Raw genomic sequence first — 25,679 nt, forward strand, 5'->3', positions numbered from 1 at the left:
TACCAGTGTCTCACCTCTGGCCAGGCCAGAGCTGTCTATTTCTAACCGTTGATAGGAAGATAGGTTAAGAATGAGGTTTAATTTCAGAGCTTAAAAAATGTTCAGTAAGTCATTTTACATAAAAGATATACAAAACGACCTTTTAACAAATTTATTTTAAACTTAAACTCAACTTAGATGAAATCGATTTCTCTACTCTTCTTGTTCTATTTAATTTTCCAAGAAATTCTAAATTTAAGTTTGCATATAAACTGTATGTTCCTAGTGTTTACGTTCAGATATACTGTTTACACTGAGATATTAACTACATTAAATAACATTTTTTTATTCCATTCATCATGTAAATTTTTATACCACCAGCTTCTATTTTCCTGTGACTTTTTGATTTAAAAGTTCTCTATTTCTTAGAGCTTGATCATATTGGATTAGCAAGATTTCTTTTTTCTTTCTAAACATATATGTTAACTTTAACTTGATGCAATCTGAATATAACCCATCTGATGCTCAATGAACACGGTGCCTCCCCAACAACATCATGTTTAACATCAGTGCCTCAGTACTGCTCTAGAAATGATTTTCTATTCTGTCACTTTCTTATCAGCCAAATGCCTCAAAACAGTTATACAGAAAGACTGCTTCATGTCTTCATAGTATAACACTTATGACTTGATGTACTGTATCTATTCCAGTGGTACTGCTGTAAACTGTACAACTGCAAACCACAGTGACTTCAGTCACTGTGCTTTTTTTAGAAAAGGAACTCTTATGGAAACATATACTGAAGAATTTAAGGATAGAATGATATGCTATCTGAAACTTTCTTTACAATAATCCTGTGCGGTATGGAGGGCAGTGGATGGGGTATAGCTGAAACAAGACTGACCACATGTTGATAATATGAAGTTGGATGAAGAGGTACCTGGGAGTTCACTATACCATTTCTCTACCATGTGCTTACATTTTTTTCTACAATGGAAAGTTAAAAAAAAAAAAAGTTCTCAAAAACATGAGAGATGAGAAAAGAAAATAAAGTTTATTTCTTCCCTGCTAAGCTTTTACTTTTCGTGAAAAACTCTATAAATAATTCTTCTATACCATTACACAGATAAGAAATCAGCCATATTTCAATTTTACATTGCATTTTTTTCTTCACTATATGAAAACAATTTAGTTAACTACTTTATGCTTGAAATTAAAGCACTTCAAGTAAGCTTGACTTAAAGTGGGTAAGGTAGAAGCAGAGAAGACATATCATTATAAATCTAAGTATTTTTTCAAGAGCAGTAAATAAATCATGTTTAAAACACCATACTTACTGCTCTAAGAATCATCTTAAATTAGGGCTTTTGTACAATAAGAAAAATGTGCTTTTGTTACACTGGTAAACACCCCAACTGTTTGAAAAGTGTAATCCGAGAAATAATCACTACTGAAAGAAATAAAGTACTTAAGAGTAGATTTTAAAAGTCAGTATAAAGATAAAACGTCAAGAGTAACTGCTAAAAACACACAAACGGGAAGCCTGGGGGAGAAGTAAGAGAACAACAACAGCAGCCACTAAAGTGCAGATGAACAGGTTCAGGTCACTCCCACTAGCTCCTTCAAAAAAACCATCTATTTTATAACTTCAGTATCATCAGTAATTATGCCAAATAGTTTGTCCACTAAAAATAACTGCTTGATGGGGACACAGTCATGAAAACTTCTTAGCCATAACCATACACATCCTGGGGCAGCGATACTGGGCTTGAGGGCTAGGGACCATAGTCTCAGGGGACATCTAGGTCAAGTGACATACCATAATCTATACAGACAATATTCTACATCCTACCTTGGTGAGTACTGACTAGGGTCTTAAGAGCTTTCGAGTGACCAGCTAAGATATAATTGGTCTCTTCCCGACCAGAGCAAACAAGAGTGAAGAAAACCAAACATTAAAAGAAACAAAGGACTAATGGACCACAGCTGCCAAGGCCTCCACCAGACAGAGTCCAGTACAGCTAGATGGTGCCCGGCTACCACCACTGATTGCTCTGACCGGTATCACAACAGAGGGTTCTGGACAGAGATGGAGAAGGATGTAGAACAAAATTCTAACTCACAAAAGAAGACCAGATTTACTGGCCTAAAAGAGACTGGAGAAACCCCGAGAGTATGGCCCCCAGACACCCTTTTAGCTCAGTGGTGAAGCCATTTCCGAGGTTCACTGTTCAGCCGGGGAGTGGACAGCCCCATAAAACCAAATGGGACTAATGAGGCACAGCAGTCCAGGGACAAGGGCCAGAAGGCAGAAGGGGACAGGAAAGCTGGTGATAGGGAACCCAAGGTTGAGTAAGGATAGTGTTGATGTGTTGTGAGGTTGTTAACCATTGTCATAGGGCAACATGTGTACTAACTGTTAAATGGGAAACTATTTTGTTCTGTAAGCCTTCATCTAATGTGAGAATAGCAGCACAACTGGAAGAGCATAGTTGATGTCACTGAACTGTGCATGTACAAATTTTTGAAATGGTGTATCTTTGGCTATGTGTATTTTCACAAAAAAAAAAAGAAAAGAAGGGAGAGGGTTGACACGTCGTGGGGTTGTTAACCAATGTCATAAAACAATATGTGTACTACTGTTTCATGAGAAACTATTTGTTCTGTAAGCCTTCACCTGAAGTACAATTAAAAAAAAGCAAAAAAATAAAAAAAAAGGATAAATTTTTCCATTTTATTTCTCTTTCTTAATGCTATTACCTACAAAATTGATTTTTTATCCCATGATTTCAAAGCCACATTTTGAAAACCACTAGTATGATGATTAAGGGCACAGGCTTACAAGCTGCATGATGTTGGACAAATAATGTCCTATTTAAGCCTCATCTCCCTCATCAGTAAAATAAAACAACAATGGTGTACCTCATAGGCTTATTGTGAGAAGTAATTCATGTAAAATGCTAACCATAGTTTACAAAACAAGTGCTCACTGGTGCAGTGTTTAAGTGCTTAGCTACTAATCCAAAGGTAAGTGGTTCGAACCCACCAGCAGCTCGGCAGGACAAAGATATGGCAGTCTGCCTCCATAAACAGTACGGCCTTGAAAATCCTATGGGCCAGTTCTACTCTATCCTACAGGGTCTCCATGAGTCAGAATCGACTCCACGGCAACAGATTTGGTCTTGGTTTATCATTGCTTAATGACAAAGATATAAGCGCTATGTATATTTACACACCTTGATGAAAGATCCCCTTAATTCTTCCAAACCAAGTAGTTACAACAATATAAAATGGTACAAGGCACTCTGTATCACATCCAAGGTAATCAAGAATGTAATTCAAGCATAGGCTTTGAATTCATTTTGGTAAGCCTTCTTACTCTTTTGCCATGTAACTCTTTGTTGCGTAACCTTTATGTCTGCAGTGGTTACCCCTGAAAGTAGAACTAGTGAGGCTGTGGGAGAAGGAGGTGTCTTTTTTACTTGAAAGCCTTCTGTACATTATGCATTTTTCTTGTTTAATAAAGAGTTATGTATTACTTTTTGAGGTAATAAATCAATTTTTTAAATCTTAACTTCTTTTATTCAAGGGAATTACTAGTACATTTTCAAGTGATGAAAGTATAAAGGCAACCAAATAACCTGTCTTCTGTTTCTATACTGTAAGGGTATGAGGCAGAGAAAGAAAAATCAGCTATGTGGCATTTTCCCCATATTAAACTTTGATATAAAAATTCACATATTTGCAAAAAAACTAGAGAAGAGACTATGCCTGTGTGCAATAAAAACCTTGACTTAGGTTTTAAAAATAATAATAAAGTTACTTGAAAAAGTCAAAGAAAATGAATTTTTAAAAATTAAAATATTTTTACTTAAAAATTTTCAATGACTTAGTTTTAAAAACTCAATTAAGTAATTTACATTTTAAAACTGACTTATAATGCTGTGTTTCAGTTTGTAAAGAAGCCAAGTTCTTCCTAAGGATCTTTAGTATACATGGATCAAAACAAAGAACCAACTTTAAACTTGGAAGCTACAGAAAATCCAAAGGAAAATGGAAACGAGTTTGTATAGCCTGTCACCTAAATTTACCCTAAGGTGTGACAGAAACTTCATTAAGTTCTTCCTAACTGCTTTACCAAACAGGAAATGGACAGGTTTGATAAAAGCTGAGCATCCAAGAATGTTGGTAATAGGCAAATATAACATACAATAAAAAAAACTAGATACTTTCTGACATTCTTAGTAATAATCACAAAAAAGATATACAGAAAACAGATGCTAAAAATATTTATTTAACAGAAATCACAACCCAGATATAGAAACAAAGACATTACCAAAATACAAAATGAATGGATAGCAAGGCTAAAACAGAATTCAAACCTCTTCTTACGCTCTTTACTCATCATTTGGTATTCTCCCCTAGAACACATGGGGCAAACTTTTAACGTCTCTCATTAATGATTACTTCTGATCACATAAATTATGTTAAAATTCGAGGGATTTTTAAAAGATTCATATACTTAAAGAAACAGATGAAACATAACAAAAAATGTTTGTCAAAATATACCTGTCTTATAATCTCTCTCTCCAACCTAAGCACTCAACTTTCACAACTGCTATAAATTTGGATGATACTGCATAAATCATCTCCAAAGAACTTTGTTGATTTTCTGGAGCTAAAATGTAAAGTTTTGTAGACAACTGAAGACTAGTCACAGAGTCACAACAATAATACACACTGACTTCAAGATATGGGAAAAGAAGCTGGGATAGGATCAGGAAAAGAATGGGAAAAAATGGGTGTCGATTATATGATGTTTTATTTACTTATTTAAAAAAAGATCTTAAACAAATATATGTAGTCCCCAACTTCTTATGTATTCAAGTTGGACGAACTGCCCTTATCACCATCTTTTATTTATTTCTGTACCACATACAAAGTGAGCCCTGGTGGTACAGTGGTTAAGAACTCAGGCTGCTAACCAAAAGTTTGGCAGTTCGAAACCCTATGGGGCAGTTCTGCTCAGGCCTATAGGGTTGCTATGAGTCAGAATTGACTGACTGCAACAGGTCACATACAAAGTTGCAGCACATAATTTGCTGATGTTATCATTATTAGATGTTCACTCCCAGATGTTTATATGTAATGTTTCCAACTCCCAGAGACTAATAAAGATCAGATTTATAAAGATACTAGTAACAAAAGGTAATAATAATGAAAACTTTAAAAAAAAAAAAAAAGAGGTATTCAACTTACATCAGAACCGACTTACAATGAAGTCACTGGAACCCAACACTGTGGTAAGGACTGCTTGTACAGCAAATGTCAGTATCTACGAAATATGGCTGTTAAGTACAGATTACACTATCCTCTACACTCTTCTGTAGGCTTGAAATACTTCACTATAAAAAAGCTGAAGAACAAACCATAATTTTTAATGAATTTTTGATTACTTACACTCCAGTCTTTTCCTCCTCCTCACTCCCACCCCCAGATTATTAAATATGTGGTACAAACCAACCACATATTTTTGTAAGCATACCTGAAAAATATAAAAAGAGTATAAAAATTCCTTTTACTCTCTTTCTAGCCACAGAATAACGGAAAATTTTCTGTTAATGCATTTAATTTTTCAGAGAATAAACATGGCTCAGGCAGTTGGCAGCAAAATTCAAAGCTAAACTTCTGCTGTCAGACACAAATCTTGGTGGCAGTTCAGGAAATATACAGAACACTAAATTCATATATTTTTGTCTCAGTTTGTTCTTCTTCAAACTGGTATGATTCAGAATGTTCAGTAGCAAGGCTATTACCCAAAACACCAGTTGCCATCGAGTCAATTCCAACTCATAGCGATCCTATAGTACAGAGTAGAACTGCCCACAGGGTTTCCAAGGAGTGGCTGCTGGATTTGAACTGCTGACCTTTTGGTTAGCAACCAAACTCTTAACCACTGTGCCACCAGGCCTTAAGGAATAAGCAAAAAATAGAGCCTCCATACTCATTCTGCAGGGGCCTTTGCATGTAATTCACTGGAAAAGTTAGAAGGCTGAGTGTGGATGCTAAGGTGGGCAGGATTTAGGGTGGCTGCATGTGAAGTACAGTGATAGGAAAGACAACCAGGAGTTGGCCTGAGAATTGATAAAGCTTGGTAAGCAGGTACTAATACATATGTGTAATAAATACCTAAAGGAAAAGTTTAAACAGTGGTTCAAATGCAGGGAAAAGAACATGTAACGCACTCTTAATACCAACAGCAACAGGCATTCAATTCATTGTTGTGAATGGTGCTGCCCTAAAAAGCACTGGTGGAAGAAGTGCCTTTTTCAGAACAAGTCCAATAAAAGGGTTCAACACATCACAAGGTATCCCAAAAATGAAACTTGCAATCTTTTCTCACTATAACACACAAAATCGGCAGTGTTTTCAGAGTATGGTCTGTGGATCTCTGGGAGTCCCCCAAGATCATTTTGGTGTCCATAAGTGTGAAACTATTTTCATAAAAATATTTCATTGCCTTTTTTCACTGTGTTGACACTCGCACTGGTGGTACAAAAGCGATGGTGGGTAAAACTGCTGACGCCTCACCGCACGTCAAGGCAGCGGTACCTACTGTACCACCGGACTTCACCATCACACTTGCAGTAACAAAAAAAAGTCAGCTTCACTTGAGAATGTCCTTGGTGAAACAGAAAAGAAAAATGTTTTATTTAATTTCGATCCCTGAGTACATGTTTCTTTAATATTCTGTGATACCAAACAGGAAATATGCATAAAGCACTTCTGCTGGATACCAACAGAGGATGATCGTCTCAAAGAAAAGCACCCGTTTGCTTGTTTGAGTTGTGAGCTAAACGAGTTACTTTTTCATGGAAGTCCATTTTTACTTGAAAGTACAACTGACAGAAACTGGTTATTCAGATTCAGGTACTTATTCAACAGATATTTTCTCAACAATGAATGAAATACACCCATCCTTTCAAAGAAAACAACTGACAGTATTTGCTGCCACTGGCAAAATTCAACCTTTCAAGTGAAAATTAGAGGTTTGAAAACTTGTGCCCACCACCATAAGTTTCATAGTTTCCCAATACCTGAAGACTTTTCTGATTAAATCATCGGTGATGGTAATACATGCAAATTTTTGATATTGTATGATGAAATGTATCAATGTTTGAAAGATCTGCATAACTCAGTGAACCAATATTTTCCAAATGACTAATGTTATTACTCATTTATGTGATGACTATGTACTAGCATATGCAATGTAATGATGTTAAAAAATCATGCATGCCATTCAAAGTACAAGCCAGACCAGTGGGTTTCAACTTAACAGTGTGAATAGTTTACTTACAGGGTTTCAGATCCTATACTGCAACTAACCTTTAAGAAACTTCCACATACAGAGTTTTGGTGTAGTATCAAAAGAATATCCGTAATTATCCTCCTTCTCTAACTATATGTTTATAAGAGCCCAGATTTTTTCATGTACTTCAACCAACGTATCGCTCTAGACTGAATGCAGAAGTGGATATGAGCATCTACCTTGTCTTTAAGCTAGACATTAATGAGATTTACAAAATGCCACTCTTTTCATTAATTTTTTTTTGTAAATAAGTTTTTCACATAAAAAATGTTATTTATGCCAACATGTCATGTGTAAAGGGCTTCTGAGAACAAAAACTTTGAGAACCACTGTACTAAACTTACATAAAATAATTATAATTATGATTGTTGTTGTTGTTGTTTTGTGATGCTGAGTTGATTCTAACTCATACCGACCCCACAGGACAGAGAACAACTGCCCCATAGGCTGTAATCTTTACAGGAGCACATTGCCAGGTCCTTCTCCCTCTGAATAACTGGTGGGTTCAAACTACTGACCTTTCAGTTAGCAGTCGAGCATTTAACCACTCACCACCAAGGCTCCTTCATAATTATGACAGATAAGGCTAAATAAAATTTCATTTAGTCCCGCTGCATGGCAACTAGTAATGTATACAGGGTGATAATTTAGGGAACAGAGTGTAATTCATGTTAAAAGCGGTGACAAGAAAAATATTAAATGAAGATAACAGCTGCACAGCTGTACTTTGAAGGGTAAGAAGCACATGCATATGTATACATATAGCTAAATTCAAACCCCCCAAAATGGGATACCTGATACACCAATCTCAACAACCGTGGGAAATGCAGGAAGTTAATGTTTCCCATAAGCACTAAAAAAATTCAACTTAAAACAAAAACGAAAACATTTATTTTGTTTAAGCTTCAATTTCTACACTTGGCAGGACAGTACTATGCAAAGCAGATTATAATTTCTATAATGTTGGTTTCGTTTTCAAGATAACTGGTAATTCAGTATCTTCAAAGATCATTTCCATAGCAACATATTCTTCTTCAAACACAAACTGATACATTCTAAGACATATGGGTCTTGGTATATGCTACTACATTCAAGATTGAAAGTAAACAAGGCAGGCTACCACCAAATAAATTATCACATACTCCCAATTATCTCAACTGTTATGTTATCTGGGGAATATGTCTTATTATAATGTGCACACGGATTAACCAAGTGTCACAGCATACGGGGTTGAACTATTCTGATCGGCAAAGAGAAAGTAAAAGAATTATCTGTGCCAAAACAAAAGTATAATCATCAAGAAATAAAGTAGGAAGCAAAGGAATACCATATTCAATTTTGAACAAGCTTCTTAAGGAAAACTGTTAACTTTGAAGGGAGAAAGACTACTATCTTTCTGAGTCACTAACAAGCTGTCTTGCTTAGTAACAGTTTTAAGAAATCCTGCCCAGCCAATGAGGTGACACCTTTAGGGTACTATTATTTCTAGGATAAAATAATCAAAACTATTCAACATGTGTTTGCTTTAACAAGCATATCACCTAAGTGATCAATCCTATATTAGGTACTACGGAGATAAGCATGAGACCTACACAGTCCCGTACCCCAAAGTTTAATTAAGGGCCAAAATGAGTAATACAAACTTTACTGACATATGACTCCAGGTGAAGGAAGAATCAACGTAGGCTAGAGAAGTGAAAGAAAGGATGATTATGACTGTAAAAGGCAAACAAATGGAAAAGAAAAGGGAGGAACATTTCTGCAGGGAAAAAATAAGGGGAAAGCAAAGGCAGCTGTGCCAGGAATCTATTCTAGAAGATAGGGGATCTTTCAAGTAGATTAAGCAGCAGACTGGATTGGAAGAGGCTGGAGATGAGGGGTGAGGTTTTCAGAGGACTGCTTTGGATTAAGTGGTATTGAAAAATGAGTATGACATGAGGAGTGTCCCTCTTAGCTCAAGTAGATACAAGAGACTAAACGGGTAGCTTCTGTCCGGAGGTGAGATGGGAAGGCAGAGAGGGTTGGGAGCTGGTTGAATGGACATGGGAATCAGGGGTGGAAAGGAGGAGTGTGCTGTCACAGTATGGGGAGAGAAATTAGAGTCACATAACAATGTATGCATAAATTTTTGTATGGGAAAAAATTTAAAAAAAAGAAAAATGAGTATGAGTGGTTTCTACTATAGAAAAGACAAAATGAGGCAACTAACTGAACATGGGAGTAAGAGGAGGGTAAGAAATAATATGGCCAAGAGAACAGAAGGATGTATCTCTGACGGAAATACAAATGTATGGAGAATAAAGGAACAGAGAAAATGAATTTGATTTTATATCTTTTGTGTTTCAGGTGATGTCTAAGTGTACTGTCAATACAACTAAAGATATGGGAACTGGATATCGAGTGAGAGACTAGACTTCTGTTATTGCTACCACTCTGGTCTGAGCCTCTGTCATCTCTCCCCTGGATTACTGCAATAGGCTACCGCTTTCGCCCTTGCCCCTCATTGTCTCTTCTCAAACTACCAGTCAGAGTGATCCTTTAAAATGTATATCAGATTCTGCTCAAAACCCTCCATTGACTTCATTTCATTCGGAGTAAAATTCAAAATTCTTAAGCTGTTGTTGTTAGGTGCCATAGAGTCAATGTATACCCAAACCAAACCCACTGCTGTCAAGGTGATTTTGACTCACAGCAACCCCATAGGGTTTCCAAGGCTGTAAATCTTTACGGAAGCAGACTGCCACGTTTCTCCCATGGAGCCGCTTGTGGTTTCGAACTGCTGACCTTTCAGCTAGCAGTCCATCGCTTTAACCACTGCACTACCAGAACTCCAGAGTCAATTTACAATGGCTTACAAATCCCTTCATGATGTGCCACAGCTGACCCCCTTCTTCTCCCACCTAACAGCCTTCCCCTTGCTCATCTACTCCATCCACACTGATCTCCTTGCTACTCCTTGAACACACCAGGCTTGCTCCCACCATGGGCATTTATCCTAACTGTTCCCTCTGCCTTGAAAACTCCTAGTTGGCGACTTCTGGGCAACATGACACTGCAGGCTGAAGCACCACGCCGTCCCTCCACAGCAAAGATCCGAAAAACTAAACCAAACAGAGAAAACAGCGATCCTGAAACCCTAAGCATCAAATGAAGAGATAAAGAACTCAGTCAAGCACCAAATGGAGTGAGAAACTGACAAGAGAACGGAGAGCAAGGAGAGATTCATGCAGAGGTCCCCTACCGGCTAACGCAGTGCGGATCCACCATCTTGGACTCCTATTGGAGACCAGCAAAGAGAGGTTACGAGAAAGCAGCTTCATGGAGCTTCCAGAAGGAGACAGAACCACCGATAGACAGCAATATACATTTTTCCACCCCCACCCTTCTTCACCCCCACTCGGCCTCCTCTACTTCTCGCGGCCACATTCTCTTGGCTGGGAAGCACTGGCTGCTTGGATTCCACTTACCTGCACCGGCTGAATCCGAGTGCCACTTGTTGGCTGCTGCTGTTGCTTTCTTTCGCTTCTTTTTGACTTCTCCCTTACCTCTCACCACACCTCTCCCTCCTTTCTGTCAAATACCTGGCTCCATGCGCCATCTTTGCTTCTTCCTAAAAGGTTGTGAAACTCCGCTCAACTGTGAAACTGCTTCCCGGCCCATGCTGCCACGCTGGTGGGATCCTGGGGCTTTTTGTTCGTTTGTTTGTCATGAATGGTTTGTTTACTTTTTTCTCTTTTCTCGAATTGGGAGCCCATTCTAGCCGGGCAGTACTGCGTGGCTTGGCACCTACCCCCTCAGCTTGTGCAGACGCGCAGAGAGATCCCTGAGAGCGTTTTTCTTTCTTTCGTAGTTTTTTTCTGTATTTTTTGAGGGTTGTTCTTGATTTTTTTTTTTTAAATACATTTTGTCTTCTTTTCCCTTTTTGTCTTTCTTCATTACTCAGTTTCTCATCCCTCTATACCTTCCTTCTCTTCCTGTCCCCTGAGTACCTGGCGCTGAGTGACACCTCTATGCCTTCTAGCCAGGCTGTACTTCAACACCTGGTAGCAACTTCCCCAGAACTCGGAGATGCACCAGTGGGATCCCTGGGAGCTTTTCTTTTTTCTTTCTAATTTTTATTTATTCATTTTTCTCCTTTCTTTTCTTTTTTTCCTCTTCTCCTTTTTGTTTTTCTCCATTTCATGGTCTCTCATCTCTCCACTCCAACGGCAAGCTCCCCTAGCACTCTTTTTTGTTTGTCTGTATGTTTTTGGCTCCTGCTCCTCTCTCCTTTCTCCCATACCCATCTTAGCTCCACACATCACAATCTCCGCCCTCCATCCAGCCTACCTGCACTGTGTGCTTAACATCACACCACTAAGCACCACAGCATGGCCCTACCGGAACCTGCCCTGCACTGCTTACTGGCCCGCCCTGGTGGCCATAATAAGTGCCACAAACAACCCATCCCAGCAACTCCTCTTCAGCTAGACCTGCCCTGCTATACCATATCTGAGTGACTGACCCTGCCAATTGGAGACATAGCCAAATAAAACAAAAAAACAGGATGAAAAAAACAAAACTACAATCAATAAACGAGAAAAACAACTACTGAATGCCCCGAAGACAGCAGACAATATCAAAACATTTAGAAAAACAGGACAGGATGGTTCCAGTAGGCGTCCAAAATAAAACACCAGATAACTTTCCAGTGGAAGAAAAGGCACTAGAACTACCTGATAGGGATTCAAATCTCTAACAGTCAGAATTCTCCAAGAGCTGAAGGAACAAGCAGACAAAAATGAGGAAAAAATAGACAAATTCACGGAAAATATAGACCAAAAAACTGGAAGAATTCAGGAAGATAATGCAGGAACAAAATGCCAAAATAAATTCACAACTAGAAATTATACAAAAACAATTAGAAATCCAAAACATAAACAACAAGATTTCAGAAATGGACGGTGTCATAAAAGGGCTGAGAAGCAGATTTGAAATGGTGGAAGACAGGATCAGTGGAATTGAAGAGAAACACATGGATACAACTCTGTTTGACGAAAACTCAGAAAAAAGAACAAAGAAAAATGAAGAGACCCTGAGAGTTATGTGGGACACAATCAAAAGCAAAAATTTGCAAGCGATTGGAGTTCCAGAACAGGGGGAGAAAACAGAAAACACAGAGAGGATCACTGAAGAACTGCTGACAGAAAACTTCCCCAATATCATGAAAGATAAAAAGCTGACCATCCAAGAAGCTCAATGTATCCCATGTAGGATAGACCCCAGAAGAAAATCGCCAAGGCATATCATAATCACACTTGTCAAAACCAAAGACAGACAAAGAATCCTGAGAGCAGCTTGAGAGAAACAAAAAGTCACAGAAAGGAGAAACAATAAGACTGAGCTCAGATTATTCGGCAGAAACCATGCAGGCAAGAAGGCAATGGGATGACATATATAAAACCTTCCTGCCAGCCAAGAATAATATATCCTGCAAAACTCTCATTCAAATATGATGGTGAAATTCGGAAATTTCCAGATATACAGAAATTAAGGGAATATGTAAAAACCAAACCAAACTTAAAAGAATTACTAAAGGGAGTCCTTCAATCTGAGAATAAACAACTTCAGCTCACAGGCTGAATCTAGGACGCAGGATCGTACCAGCCAGATACCAATCTAGGAAATGAACCCTCAACGACTATCCAAAACCAAAAGAAATACAAAAGGGAATCAGAGCAGTTAATAATGGCAACAACATCAGAACAATAAAAGAGGGAATAAACGGTGTAGGTACAGAACCTTCTAATGGAGAGGAAGGCAAGGCGATACCAAGTAATAATAGACTGCTTCAAACTTAGAAAGATAAGGGTAAATTTCACAGTAACCACAAAGAAAGTTAACAAACCGACTCATAAAAATAAAGAGGAAAAACATAAAGTCTCAGTAAAAACAAAACCTACAAAAACAAAAGAAATGGAAAAAAAAGTCCACAAACAAAAGGAATTCAGCACAGGAGAGTAAGAGGAACAAAGAAAACGCCGGCACCACAAAAAACAGCGCTACAAAATGACATCAATAAACTCACATCTATCAATAACTACACTGAATGTAAGTGGCCTCAATGTACCCATAAAGAGATGGAGAGTGACAGAATGGAGGAAAAAAACAGGATCCATCAATATGCTGTCTACAAGAGACACACCTTAGAAACAAAGATGTAAATTTATTAAAAATCAAAAGTTGGAAAAAAATATATCAGGCAAACAGCTACCAAAAAAGAGCATGAGTGGCAATACTAATCTCAGAATAAAACAGACTTTAAAACTCCTAATTGGCTAACTAACTCCACATGGCTAACTCTTGGACATCCTTCAAGATGTTATTCAAAACCCACCTTCTCAACAAGGGCCACAGTGACCACACTATTTAAAACTGCAAGCCCCACTCTCAACCTAGTATTCCTGATCTTACTTTCCCTGTTCTTTTTTCCCACAGAACTTATCATCTTTTAACCTGTGATATAATTTACTTGTCTATTGTGTTTATTGTTTGTTGTTGTCTCCTTTCACTAAAATGTAAGCACCAGAAAGGCAGAGAATTTGCTCACTAAAGTATCGCAAGCCTAAAAGAGGGCCTGCAAAAAGTAGGCACAAATAGCAATTTGCTGAATTAATGAACTGCTATAAATGGGTCAAAGATAATGAAACTGAGGGCAAAAGGTCACTGTGTTTCTATCACCTCTAACCCTGCCCATTTCTTCCAATAATTCCTGACTCAGTAACGATTTCATCATCCACCCAGATGCTCAAGCCAAAAAAAGCCTGGAAGCCAGTCTAGATTTCCCACTCTTCCAATTCCCCCACAGCCAATTCATCCGCAAAAACTGTCAAAATTACTGCTAATATCTCTAGAACATGATCTCTCTTTTCCATTCCCATTGCCCCAGTTCAAATTTTTTTTCATCTCTACACTAGAAGCTTTTTTGCTTTGATCCAATCAGGACTATTTTAGATAGATATGGCAGAGTATGAAGGGTAGGAGAAACCAATGTTAAGAGTAGGATATCTGAAGGCTAGAAAAAAAGAATTTTACCTTCACTTTTGTCCCTCCTATGCAGGTATTCTTATTCTTATACTTTAAGGGCCAGTTCAAATATGATCTCTACTTCTGAAGTCCTTCCCAGTTCCTTCAGGGAAAGTGCATATTTTTTTTCTTCTCTGTACACAACTCAATTAAGCACTATTATAGTAATTATTTTTCCACATACCAGTTGCCCCACAGGCAGGAGTCTAGTCTTACTCTAGCACAGGGCCTAACACCAAAAACACTGGTTGAACAGATGAATGAACAACAACTTTTAGTCTAGAATTGGCAATAATAAAGAAGAAAACCTAAGTTTAAATAAAGGTAAAGGTGCCAGACACAGAAGAAACAGAAGTTATCTCTATATATTTATTGGGAAATAGTAAATAAAAATACTAAACTGAAGACCCAAGAGGGGGAAAATAAAGGCCAAACAAATGAGGCATTTCCACAGAGGTAAGGGTAATAGATAATAGAGATCCTTGCAAAAATATTTAATAAGGAAATAGATCATTTATTTAGCGTTTCCCAGGGAAATGTGGAGGAGGAAGGAAGGCTAATCAAAAATTTCAATGCAAGATAAATGGCTTACTCACCGTAAAAAGGCTTAGTCACTTATACTTTGGCAAGTTCATGACCAACCAAGATAACATTACACTAGAGTAGTTGCCCTGAAGCTTTCTTGGGTCACAGACCCCTCTGAGACTCCAGTGAAAGCTTTGGTCCTGTCTTACAGAAGAACATGCATGTACATGTATATCTAATATTTTAAATATTATGACAATCACAGACCTACTGCTGTCTACTTATGACTTCCTAGAGCTCCAAGAAATCCAGCTGTAGAACTAATGTCTTAATGACTAGAAAAACAAAGGATGTAAGGTTCCTTAGAAAGTAAAATAATTTGGTGATAACAACCCTAAAGCTTTTTTTTTTTTTGTCATCCAGGCAATCATAAAATACTGCACATAAAAATCGCCATCAACTGAATTTTACTAAGTGATATACTCTCAGACTTAACTAAAATGCATGAACCTGCCTCAAAACAAACTTGAAACCTAAAGAGGTTAAAAATAAGATCTAATGTTAATAACAGTCATAACAACAGCTAACATTTACTATTTACTATACACCAAGCATTGTTCTAAGTGTTTTAAATATATTCATATTTATATATAAACATAAATAATTTTATCCCCATTTTACAGAAAGGGGCAAGAAAGTCAAATGACAATATGAAACAGAAATGATTAATGTGATTAAGAAGTAAACAATTTGTTAATAGTGTATACCATCTACACACAACTTAGACCTGTGCTTGTATTATCACAGTTCTACAAAGCAAGAACATATTGTCCAAACTCTAGAACAAGGATGACAATCTTGATCCTTTCCCATATCCTTGCCAAGATAATCCTTAGAATACCACAGTCAGTCTAGAGTACAATCTAACTAGAAATGTGAACACAAAATGTTCAAAAAGGGTTCAACAATAGCTAAGGGATTTAAAAGACTAAAAATGGAAGATTAATTTTGAGGATAACAAATCCTAGCTTACTACTGTTTTTTTTTTGTAAAAGTACCAGCAATAAATCATGCTTTGGAAAAACTAGCTACTTATTAGTAAGATATAAAAATTCTGAAATAGAGTGCCTTTTGCTACAAAGAAGTTCAAGCTTCCCTACCTCAAACTTTCATCAAGGCTCTGCCTCCTTTCTGTCATATTGGTGCCAGGCCTTCTTCCACTCCAGGTACAACCACAAGAGTAGAGAAAACCTCACAGGTTTAATGGGTCTTATTTAAAAAAAAAAACCCTGCTGCCGTCGAGTCGAATTAGACTCATAGCAACCCTACAGGGCAGAGTAGAACTGTCCCACAGGATTTCCAAGGCTGTAAATCTTTCTGGAAGCAGACTGTCACATCTCTCTTCCGTGGCGCAGCTGGTAGGTTCGAACCACTGACTTTTCAATTTGCAACCAAGCGCTTAACCACTGCACCATAAGTCTTATTAAATCCCATCAATTACAAGGCAAATTTCAGGTTCCTTGGGTGTGCCTAGACCATGCCTTGCACAATGTAGCATACAATAAATATTTGCTGAATGAATTTTTTTTCCCTGTATACAATGCATGTGTTGAAGACATTGTGACTTTAATATTCTCCACAGAAAAATCCTGATTTGGGGGGTGGGAGGGAGGGGAGAATGTAGAACAGAATTAAAAATTCTCACGCAGTTCAGACTTTCTGGAGCCATGGAGGCTGGATGAACCCTGAAAACTACTGCCTTGAAATAATCTTTAAGCCTCAATCCAAAAAGATTCCCTGAAGTCTTCTTAAAATGAAACAACAGTTTAGCTTAACTAGTAAAGAATATCTTCCTTGAGCATTGTGCTCTTTTAAGAACTATCTATACTGAATCAAACTGACAACAGCAACTTGAAAGAGGAGATAGGAAACTTAGGGGGCAGTGAGTTTATGTTAACGGGGGAGGAACAATTGAGAAAAGGAGGGCGAGAATGGCTGCATAACTTGAAGAATGTAATCAGTGTCACTGAATTGTACATGTAGAAATTGTTGAATTGGTATATGTTCTGATGTGTATATTCTCAACAACAAAAATAAAATAAAATGAAATATGCCCTACCTCTCACAATACTATACTACAAATTATTATAGCATCAAGATAATGCAATAAAACAAAATTTAAAACATGTCAGAAAATTTATACTTTACCATTTTGTTAGATTCTATATGCAAAATAAATCAGTTTATGTTGCCACTGGTAATCCTTGAACGCCACAAATACTTTATATGAGGATATTTCTTTTTTACAAACAATGACATTCTTATTATTCTATAATTTCATATAGCTATCTTTGAAAGGTTTGATGAGACACAACAAAATCATAGATTTTTTTCTTTTACATAACCAATAAACTTCTTGAATTAGATATGAGAAAATTAGCTCTGTTAAACTAATGAGGTGGCCTGTTGCTTTAATAGTAATACTCTAAACTCAATGAAGGATAAAAACCACGAGACAACAAAAACAAACATATACTTGTGAACATATGCCGCAAAAAAGCTCACTCTATTTATTCACCAACTAAAACTCTTGCTCCTGATTTACTGAACAGTTGAAAATATCATGGCAAACACACATAACTTAAAAACTATACTCTACAAAGAGCTTCTTGGGAGTCAATACTAGTTGAAAGCAGTTGATCTTTATGCATTAAAAAGACCTGCTTAGTATAGAAAGTATACAGGAGCAAAAATCCAGACTAAAATATTCCCTAATATTAAGCAGTATGTTTTTAAACACAACTTACAGTTGCTGAGTATCAATTCACCAAGACAAAGAATGATGACCTTATCATGGCAAAACTCAGAACACTGTTTCTTCAACATCTTAGAAGACAGCTTGATGCACCATATTCTCTCATCTGCTTTATTCTATTTCTTTACACCCAAAGTGGAAATTAAACCTTTCATGAATAATGGCACAATTTCATTAACTACAAGAAAGCTACAGAGAAGAGAGAGAGCATGATATGAATAACAGAAATAGACAGAATGTTAGGTAGAACAGCCTTAATAATGACCTTAGAAAAAGAAACATGTGAGCATGTTGAGACAGTAAATCTACACAAAATTAAATAAATCCATTCCCACTTACCTGATGAGCTCTCAGTAAATACTGTTAATGTCTGTCCTCCGACACTTTGCAAGACAAACGGATGTTCTCTAGGAGCGCTGACTGAAGCTGGTTTTCCGCCAATATCATGAATATTTGCAAGATCTTCATTCAAAGTAAATGACACCTAACAGACACATTAACAAAGGCTTATTACAATACACTTCTGTCTTCAAAGTATCTGCACAGAAACTTTTTATTATAAATCAAATAGTTTTTTAAAATTGAATTTTTTTCCAGTCTTTATTAAACATATTTTTTAAACCTTATCAAAAAATCTTTAATACTTAGTCATAAAAAGAGAATCTATTCCCATTTACCAAGATAATGGGGCTATTCTATCATTATAAAGATAGCTTTCCAATGTCTTCCCTGGTCTGTGGCTGAGGAAAATCTTCCCAAAACATGAATAAAATTATTTTTCCCTAAGGTCTCTGAGGTAAAGGGATCACGTCTTGCTACCTTTATAGCCTAACAAAGTGCTTGGCACACAGGAGTATTTGCTGAGCAGATGAATATTTTAAAAATTTTTTAAAAGCTACTGTATTGCAAGGGAGGAAGTGAGCTATTTACACTGAAAAGTTTAAGCACCCCCATAAACAGAAGATAAATTTCTTTTTCAGATTTTAATAACTACTGTTTGAGTACATGATGATGTTTTACTTCTAAATATTTCAGCAAATACAACTAAATATTTACAAGGATAATTCAATATTAAGGTTTAGAATAGAAAGACACAGTAGGTATTCTTTCAAAATGATTTTTACTGTATACCAGATCTCCCCAAAAGAACAATAAACATAAAATTAGTAATCTCGTAACCATGTAGGAAGATTATGAATATTTACTAAACATCTATCTATGTACTGGGTACTACAAATTATGCCCTAGACTTAATAGATCACAATCTAACCCCCCTCCCCCCAAATCCAAATCAAGTGTTTGTGCTACACTGAAGAAATACTAGGTTTCAGAATAACAAGAGGGGATATTTAGGTCAAAGGAAAAAAATACGTGAATGAATAACCAGAAGAGTCCATTCATTCACATAAGGGTGGCGTTTATGCCTTTATGTGCTCCTGAGCATGAGTCATTCATTTGATGAGAAGTTTTCCAGAATGCAAACATTACTATTAGTAATGCACAGTACAACAATATTATGTTTTAAATAAAATTTTCGCATAAATAATCTTACCTCGGTTCTTCCTTGAGTCCTAAAAGAGAGGAAAAGAAATTAAAAATATATATTTAATTAAAGTTTATAGTCCCCTCACCAAATGTAAGCAAAAAGAAATAACACCACCTCATATCTGCATACAATACTACACGTACAGAGATAAACTAAGTCACCCTTGGCATCCCTTCAACTACAGACAGTCCGATTTACAATATATTCGAGTTATGACAAACTGCACTTACGATGGTCCTGTTCTTTGTACATTCTGTTGTTAGTAATATGTACTACAATGTTGCAGCACGTAATCTGCTGATGTTATCATTCTCAGATGTTCACTTCCAGATGTTCAATTTATGATTTACTGTTCAAAACACTGCCATATAGCAGGCTGGAACACTGTATCTTCCTGTGAGGAAGTTATGGGAAAATGCATGCAGGGGATATGGAAAAACTTGGTGAGCTATGTGAACAGGCTCCAAGCATTTGATCAGAATAATAGGATAAAAGAGATCAGGGGGAAAATTGTCCATATGGCACGGACAATGAATTCAGAACTTGATATTGCCGACGTGGAATAGCTCATAGATCACAAAGAAGGTGAACTGACAGGTCAGGACTTAATGAATTTTGAAGAGGAAAGAAATGCTGAAGAAAGAAATAATGAGGAGAAGGAAGGAGAGAAGGTGTCAAGTAATTTCACAGTGAAAGGATTAGCTAGAGTTTTTTCTAAACTAAATCAGGGGCTTGAGCTGCTTGAAAACATGGACCCAAACACTGATTGCTTTGCTGTAAGTCTATACGTAGATTTGGGAAGCAAAGAGATGTTACAGCAAAATATATGAGGACAAAGAAAGAAAAGGACCATAGAGACAACTCTCACTAATTTTCTGACTAGAAACACCAACCCCATTCCCAGGGATAATCTAGATGATGCAGAACCTTCCACAAGCAGAGGAGTTACTACCCCAACTGACAAAACGCCATTGTTGTCCAACTTTTCACTGAGTAAATTTTTACGATTTGTGTATTTTTTATGTATGTATTCAAATATATCTGTAAGTTTGTATGTAATGTCTCCAACCCCCAAAAACAAAGAAAGACTGGATTTATAAAGATCTTGATAATAAAAGGCTATAATAATGAAAACTAAGGAAAAAAATGAGGTATTCGACTTAGGTCGTCAGAACAGAACCTCATCATTAAATCGGGGACTACCTGTACTCTATCCTATTTGTAATCTTACAGGAAAAATAAAGTCACATTAATCTCACATGAGCATTTTAGGTAAGTGTGTATCACTTTACACTATTATAAACTGTCCTAATATTATTTTACCAAATAATGATATTATTACAAGTCTTATCTTTCTTATCTTTATTTTCAGCATTCAGCAGCATGTAAATGTGCATGTAAAGCCAGATATACATGGTATTTCAGAAATTTTACTATTTTGTTTAAATAATGTTTTATTTACCTAACAAAATCTTAAAGATAAAAAAATTACTGAATTTAATTTTTAAAAATTATAATCAATTTTTCTCTATTATAAAAACAATATATGCTCATTATAAATATTTTTTAATACAAAGCTAAAAGATGTTTTAAAATAGCCATAATTTCACTGTTAATATCTTAGTACAGTGTATCTCCTTTCAGACTTTTTATATATCTGGATGTACATTTTTCAATTTTTTTTTACAATGGCATCAATGTACATCCTATATTATAGCCTAATTTTATTAAAATTTAAAAAATTTTATTTTACATACGACATCCAAAGTACTAAATGTAAGGTCCCTGTCCCTTGCCAGGAGACACAAAAGGTACATACATAACTATAAAATAGAGATAAATGTTAAGGATTAAATGGAGAACACAATGTGCCAGGATCAGACAGGATACTATTTCTTCCATTTTCAGAGTTAAGGAATGGCTCAACGAAGGAGGCGGCTCTGCGCTAACCCTTGAAGGGTATCAGGATTTCAACAGGCTGAAAGGGGGAAATAGTAGCACAGAAGTGAAGAGCTGAGCAAAGTCACAGAAAAGTCTGATCAAAAAAGTATTAGAAGTAGCTGGAAGGAAGAATGCAAAATCACAAATAGTGAGAAATGAACTATAATGGAAATTGGAGCTAAACTATGAAGATTTTGAGTACCACAGTAGAGTACAGACTTTATTTTATAGGCAATGGAGATCCATACGGATTATCTGAACAGAAGAATTAACATGTACATATAGCTCAATTGGCATAACACAGTTTATAATAAAGATAATGATGTACATTCTACCTTGGCGAGTAGCATCCGGGGTCTTAAAAGCCTGTGAGCAGCCATCTAAGATACTCCACTGGTCTCATGTCTTCGAAAGCAAAGGAGAATGAAGAAAACAAGATACAAGGGGAAGATTAGTCCAGAGGACTAATGGACCACAACTACCACAGCCTCCACCAGACTGAGCCCAGCCTAGCTACCACCACTGACTGCTCTGACAGGATCACAACAGAGGGTCCTGGACAGAGCTGGAGAAAAATGTAGAACAAAATTGTAACTCACAAAAAAGACCAGACTTATTGGCCTGACAGAGACTGGAGAAACCCTGAGAGTATGGCCCCAAGACGCCCTTTTAGCTCAGTTATGAATTCACTCCCAAGGTTCACCATTCAGCCAAAGATGAGACAGCCCCATTAAACAAAACCAGACTAATGAAGCACAACAGTCCAGGGACAAGGACCAGAAGGCAAGAGGGACAGGAAAGCTGGTAATAGGGAACCCAAGATTGAGAAGGGACAGTGTTGACATGTCATGGGGTTGTTAACCATTGTCATAAAACAATATGTGTACTAACTGTTTAATGAGAAACTATTTGTTCTGTAAACCTTCATCTAAAGTACAGTAAAAATTAACATGTACAAAGATACGCTCCAGGAAGCTTGCACAAATAAGGATATATGGAACAGATTAAAGGTGACTACAGACATGAAGACCAGTTAGAAAACTATTGTATCTACAACACCCAACTGCATCCCTATCTGCCTTCAGTTAGTCACTCAGTCACTCATTCAGTCATCCACTAGGCACTGTACTAGGTACCCGGTATAAGCATTAAGTCCTTGTCCTCAAGGAGGTCCTAGTTTAATGCACAAGTCAGATTCCATCTGATCAAAATAATAACTTTATAACAGAGGTATAACATATTGTCACAGAAATGAAGACTAGAAGGCTAGGGAAAAGATGAATTGAGTGAGGAGGGCAACAACATGGGGGCATTCAAGGCTAAGTGAATAGCCCAAGTGAACACCAAAGTGAAAAAGTAACACATTCTTTCTGACATCGGTGAATGCTAGACTGGAATCAAGTAGTAAAGAGCTCTTAGGCCAGACTAAGGAGTACAGACTCTAAAACATACTTGTTTCCTGATCTTTAATATATTAAAATGTAAATCTCCTTTTTGCTGGGGAAGTATCTAGAACAAAGGTGAAAAAAATCTTAAGATTTCACATAAACATATGAATTTCCAGCTTCTCTTACAACTCTAGAAGATTTGGCAACACTGGGACCACATTTCAGCATGACAACAATCCCCCGGACATGCATAGATGGGACAGGAATTGGAATTTACCAGTCTCTTCCCCATCACTATTGATTATGGCTCCTAAAAGCATATAATTTTGCTGTCTTTAAGATAGAGATGCTAAAGGCAAGGCAAAGCAAACATATAAGGCATCCACATAGTGTTTAGTGAACTGGATTGAGGTTAATGCAAAAAACCACATAAAAAGTAATGAAAAAAAATAATAATAATGAAGGCTTAAACCAGGGAGTGGTAGGAGGTAAGGAAGAAATCCATGGCAGGGTCATTAAGCTATAAGAATTGACAGAAGAGAACTGACAGGAAGTGGGCAGCAAAGGAAAAAGGATAAATTAAAAAGATCATGCTGACATTTCCAGTCTCGGTGACTAGAAAAGCACTCAGATGCAATTAGGGAGCACAGGAGGCGAACATATCCTCATTTTCACATACACATAATTATAACGGCATCTTAGCTGGAATGATAAGAGATTGATGAGATTTGGATGAGTTACTTTTCCAGAAAAAAAGACATTAATCCTTGAAGACTTAAAACTTACTTTAAAAGTATTACATATTCTTTTGTCTTTGTGCATGAATTTATGAGGTATATGTGACCTTCTGCTGTTATATATTACAACTACTATTTAACTTCTTCATGATGACCTGTGGTCAAATTATAAACATCAACTATTGTACAACACGGTAATATTTTCAGATACGAATGCCTAATACTGTGCAGTTTTGCCTTCATGTTCTTAGTCAACTGTACAGATGAAAAATTCTATCTCGTTGACTTTTTATTTGTATATATTTTATCAGTAGTGGACCCCACATGACCTTGAATGTTAAATATGTTTATCACTAAAGCTAGAAGTAAAAGTGTTTGGGAGAAGTGATATGAGTACAGACTATATGATTGTTACAAAGAGCCCTGGTGGCACAATGGTTAGTTGTTACGTTGATGGTTCAAACCTGCCAGCTGCTTTGAGAAAAACCTGGTGATCTGCTCCCGTAAAGATTACAGCCTTGGAAATTCTATGCGGCAGTTCTACTCTGTCAAACAGGGTCACTAAGAATCAGAACTGACTCGAAGGCACACAACAACACGTGACTGTCAGTAAAATAAAACATGTATCAAACATTTTGAAAACTGAAGTATCTTCCAGCAACAAGGTGCTCTAGGCAGAAGCACAACGCCATCCCTCCACAGCAAAGATTCGAAAAACTATCCCAAAGAAAACAGCAATCCTGAAACCCTAAAACATAAAATGAAGAGATAAAGAACTCAGCCAAGGACCAATGGAGTAAGAAAACTGACAAGAGAACAGACAGTGAGGAGAGATTCATGCAGCGGTCCTCTATCAGCTAACGCAGCGCGAATCCGCCATCTTGGATTCCTATCAGAGATTGGCAAATAGGAGGTATGAGAAAGCAGCTTCACGGAGCTTCCAGCAGGAGACAGAACAACTGGTAATTTGTGATATACGCTTTCCCATCCCCCACCCTTCTTCACCACCACTCAGCCTCCTCTGATCCCTCGGCCACAGTCTCTTGTCCGGGAAGCACCAGCTGCTTGGATTCCACCCGCCCGCACTGGCCAGCTCTCTGAGTGCCATTTGTTGGCTGCTGGTGTTGCTTTTTTTCTGCTTCTTTTGATTTCTTCCTTACCTCTCACCACCTCCCCCTCCTTTCACTCAGATACCTGGCTCCGGGCGCCGTCTTCGCTTCCTCCTGAGGGGCTGAGGAGCTCCAGTAATTTGCGATATACGCTTCCCCACCCCTGATCCTTCTTCACCCCCACTCGGCCTCCTCTGCTTCCTGTGGCCACAGACTCTTGTCCAGGACGCACCGGCAACTTGGATTCCACCCACCCACACTGGCTGGCTCTCTGAGTGCCAAATGTTGTTGCTTTTTTACCGCTTCTATTTATTTCTTCCTTACTTCTCACCACCTCCCACTCCTTTCGCTCGAATACCTGGCTCCGTGTGCCATCTTTGCTTCTTCCTGAGGGACCGCGGAGCTCCGTTTGAGGGTGGAACGGCTTCCCAGTCTGGGCTGCCATGCTGGTGGGGTACCCAGGCTTTTGTTCGTTTGTTTGTTTTCTTTTTCTTTTCTTGAGTTGGGAGCCTGTTCTGGCCAGGCGGTGCTGCGCAGCTTGGAACATACCCCCTCGGCTTGCGCAGACATGCAGAGGGATCCCTTAGGGCATTTCATTTCTTGTGGGTTTTTTCTTTTATTTTTTCTGTTTTTTGGGGGACTTTCCTGGTTCTTTTTTTTTTTTTTTAATTTGCTTTCTTTTCTTTCCCCTCTTTTTCTCTTTTTGTCTTTCTTCATTACTCAGTTTCTCGTCTCTCTACACCTTCCTTCTCCTTCAGTTCCCTGAATACCTGGTGCTGAATACATCTACGCCTTCTAGCCAGGCTGTACTGCAACACCTCAGAACAACTTCCCCAGACCTCATAGCTGCACTCGTGGGATCCCTGGGAGCTCTGCTGTTCTTTTTTCTTTCTGATTTTTATTTATTCATTCTTTTTCTTCATCCCCTTTTTGTTTTTCTCCATTTCATACTCTCTCATCTCTCCACTCCAAGAGCAAGCTCCCCTTGCACTCCTTTTTGTTTGTTTGTATGTTTTTGGCTCCTGTCCCTCTCTCCTCTCTCCCATATCCATCTTAGCTCCACACATAACAATTTCCCCCCCTCCATCCTGCCTACCCGCACCATGCGCTTAACATCACACCACCAAGCAGCACAGGCACAGCCTACTGGAACCTGCCCTGCACTGATTACCGACCCGCCCTGGTGGCTGTAGTAAGTGCCACAA

General features: G+C 37.7%; 1 protein-coding gene across 2 annotated transcripts in view; it reads right to left on the reverse strand.

Moving 5' to 3' along the window:
• GTF2F2 (general transcription factor IIF subunit 2) overlaps window positions 1–25,679 on the reverse strand; it is a 181,408-nt gene that overhangs the window by 128,405 nt on the left and 27,324 nt on the right. For both annotated transcript variants that reach the window (XM_004376598.2, XM_023731600.1), the window contains exons 3-4: window positions 19,306–19,324; window positions 18,093–18,237 (exon numbers count right to left, since the gene is read on the reverse strand). In XM_004376598.2, the coding sequence (XP_004376655.1) occupies window positions 18,093–18,237; window positions 19,306–19,324 (164 nt within the window). The remainder of the gene's footprint in view (window positions 1–18,092; window positions 18,238–19,305; window positions 19,325–25,679) is intronic.

This window comes from Trichechus manatus, unplaced genomic scaffold (assembly GCF_000243295.1).
Source record: "Trichechus manatus latirostris isolate Lorelei unplaced genomic scaffold, TriManLat1.0 scaffold00044, whole genome shotgun sequence".
In the NCBI taxonomy this organism is placed as follows: Eukaryota; Metazoa; Chordata; class Mammalia; order Sirenia; family Trichechidae; genus Trichechus; species Trichechus manatus.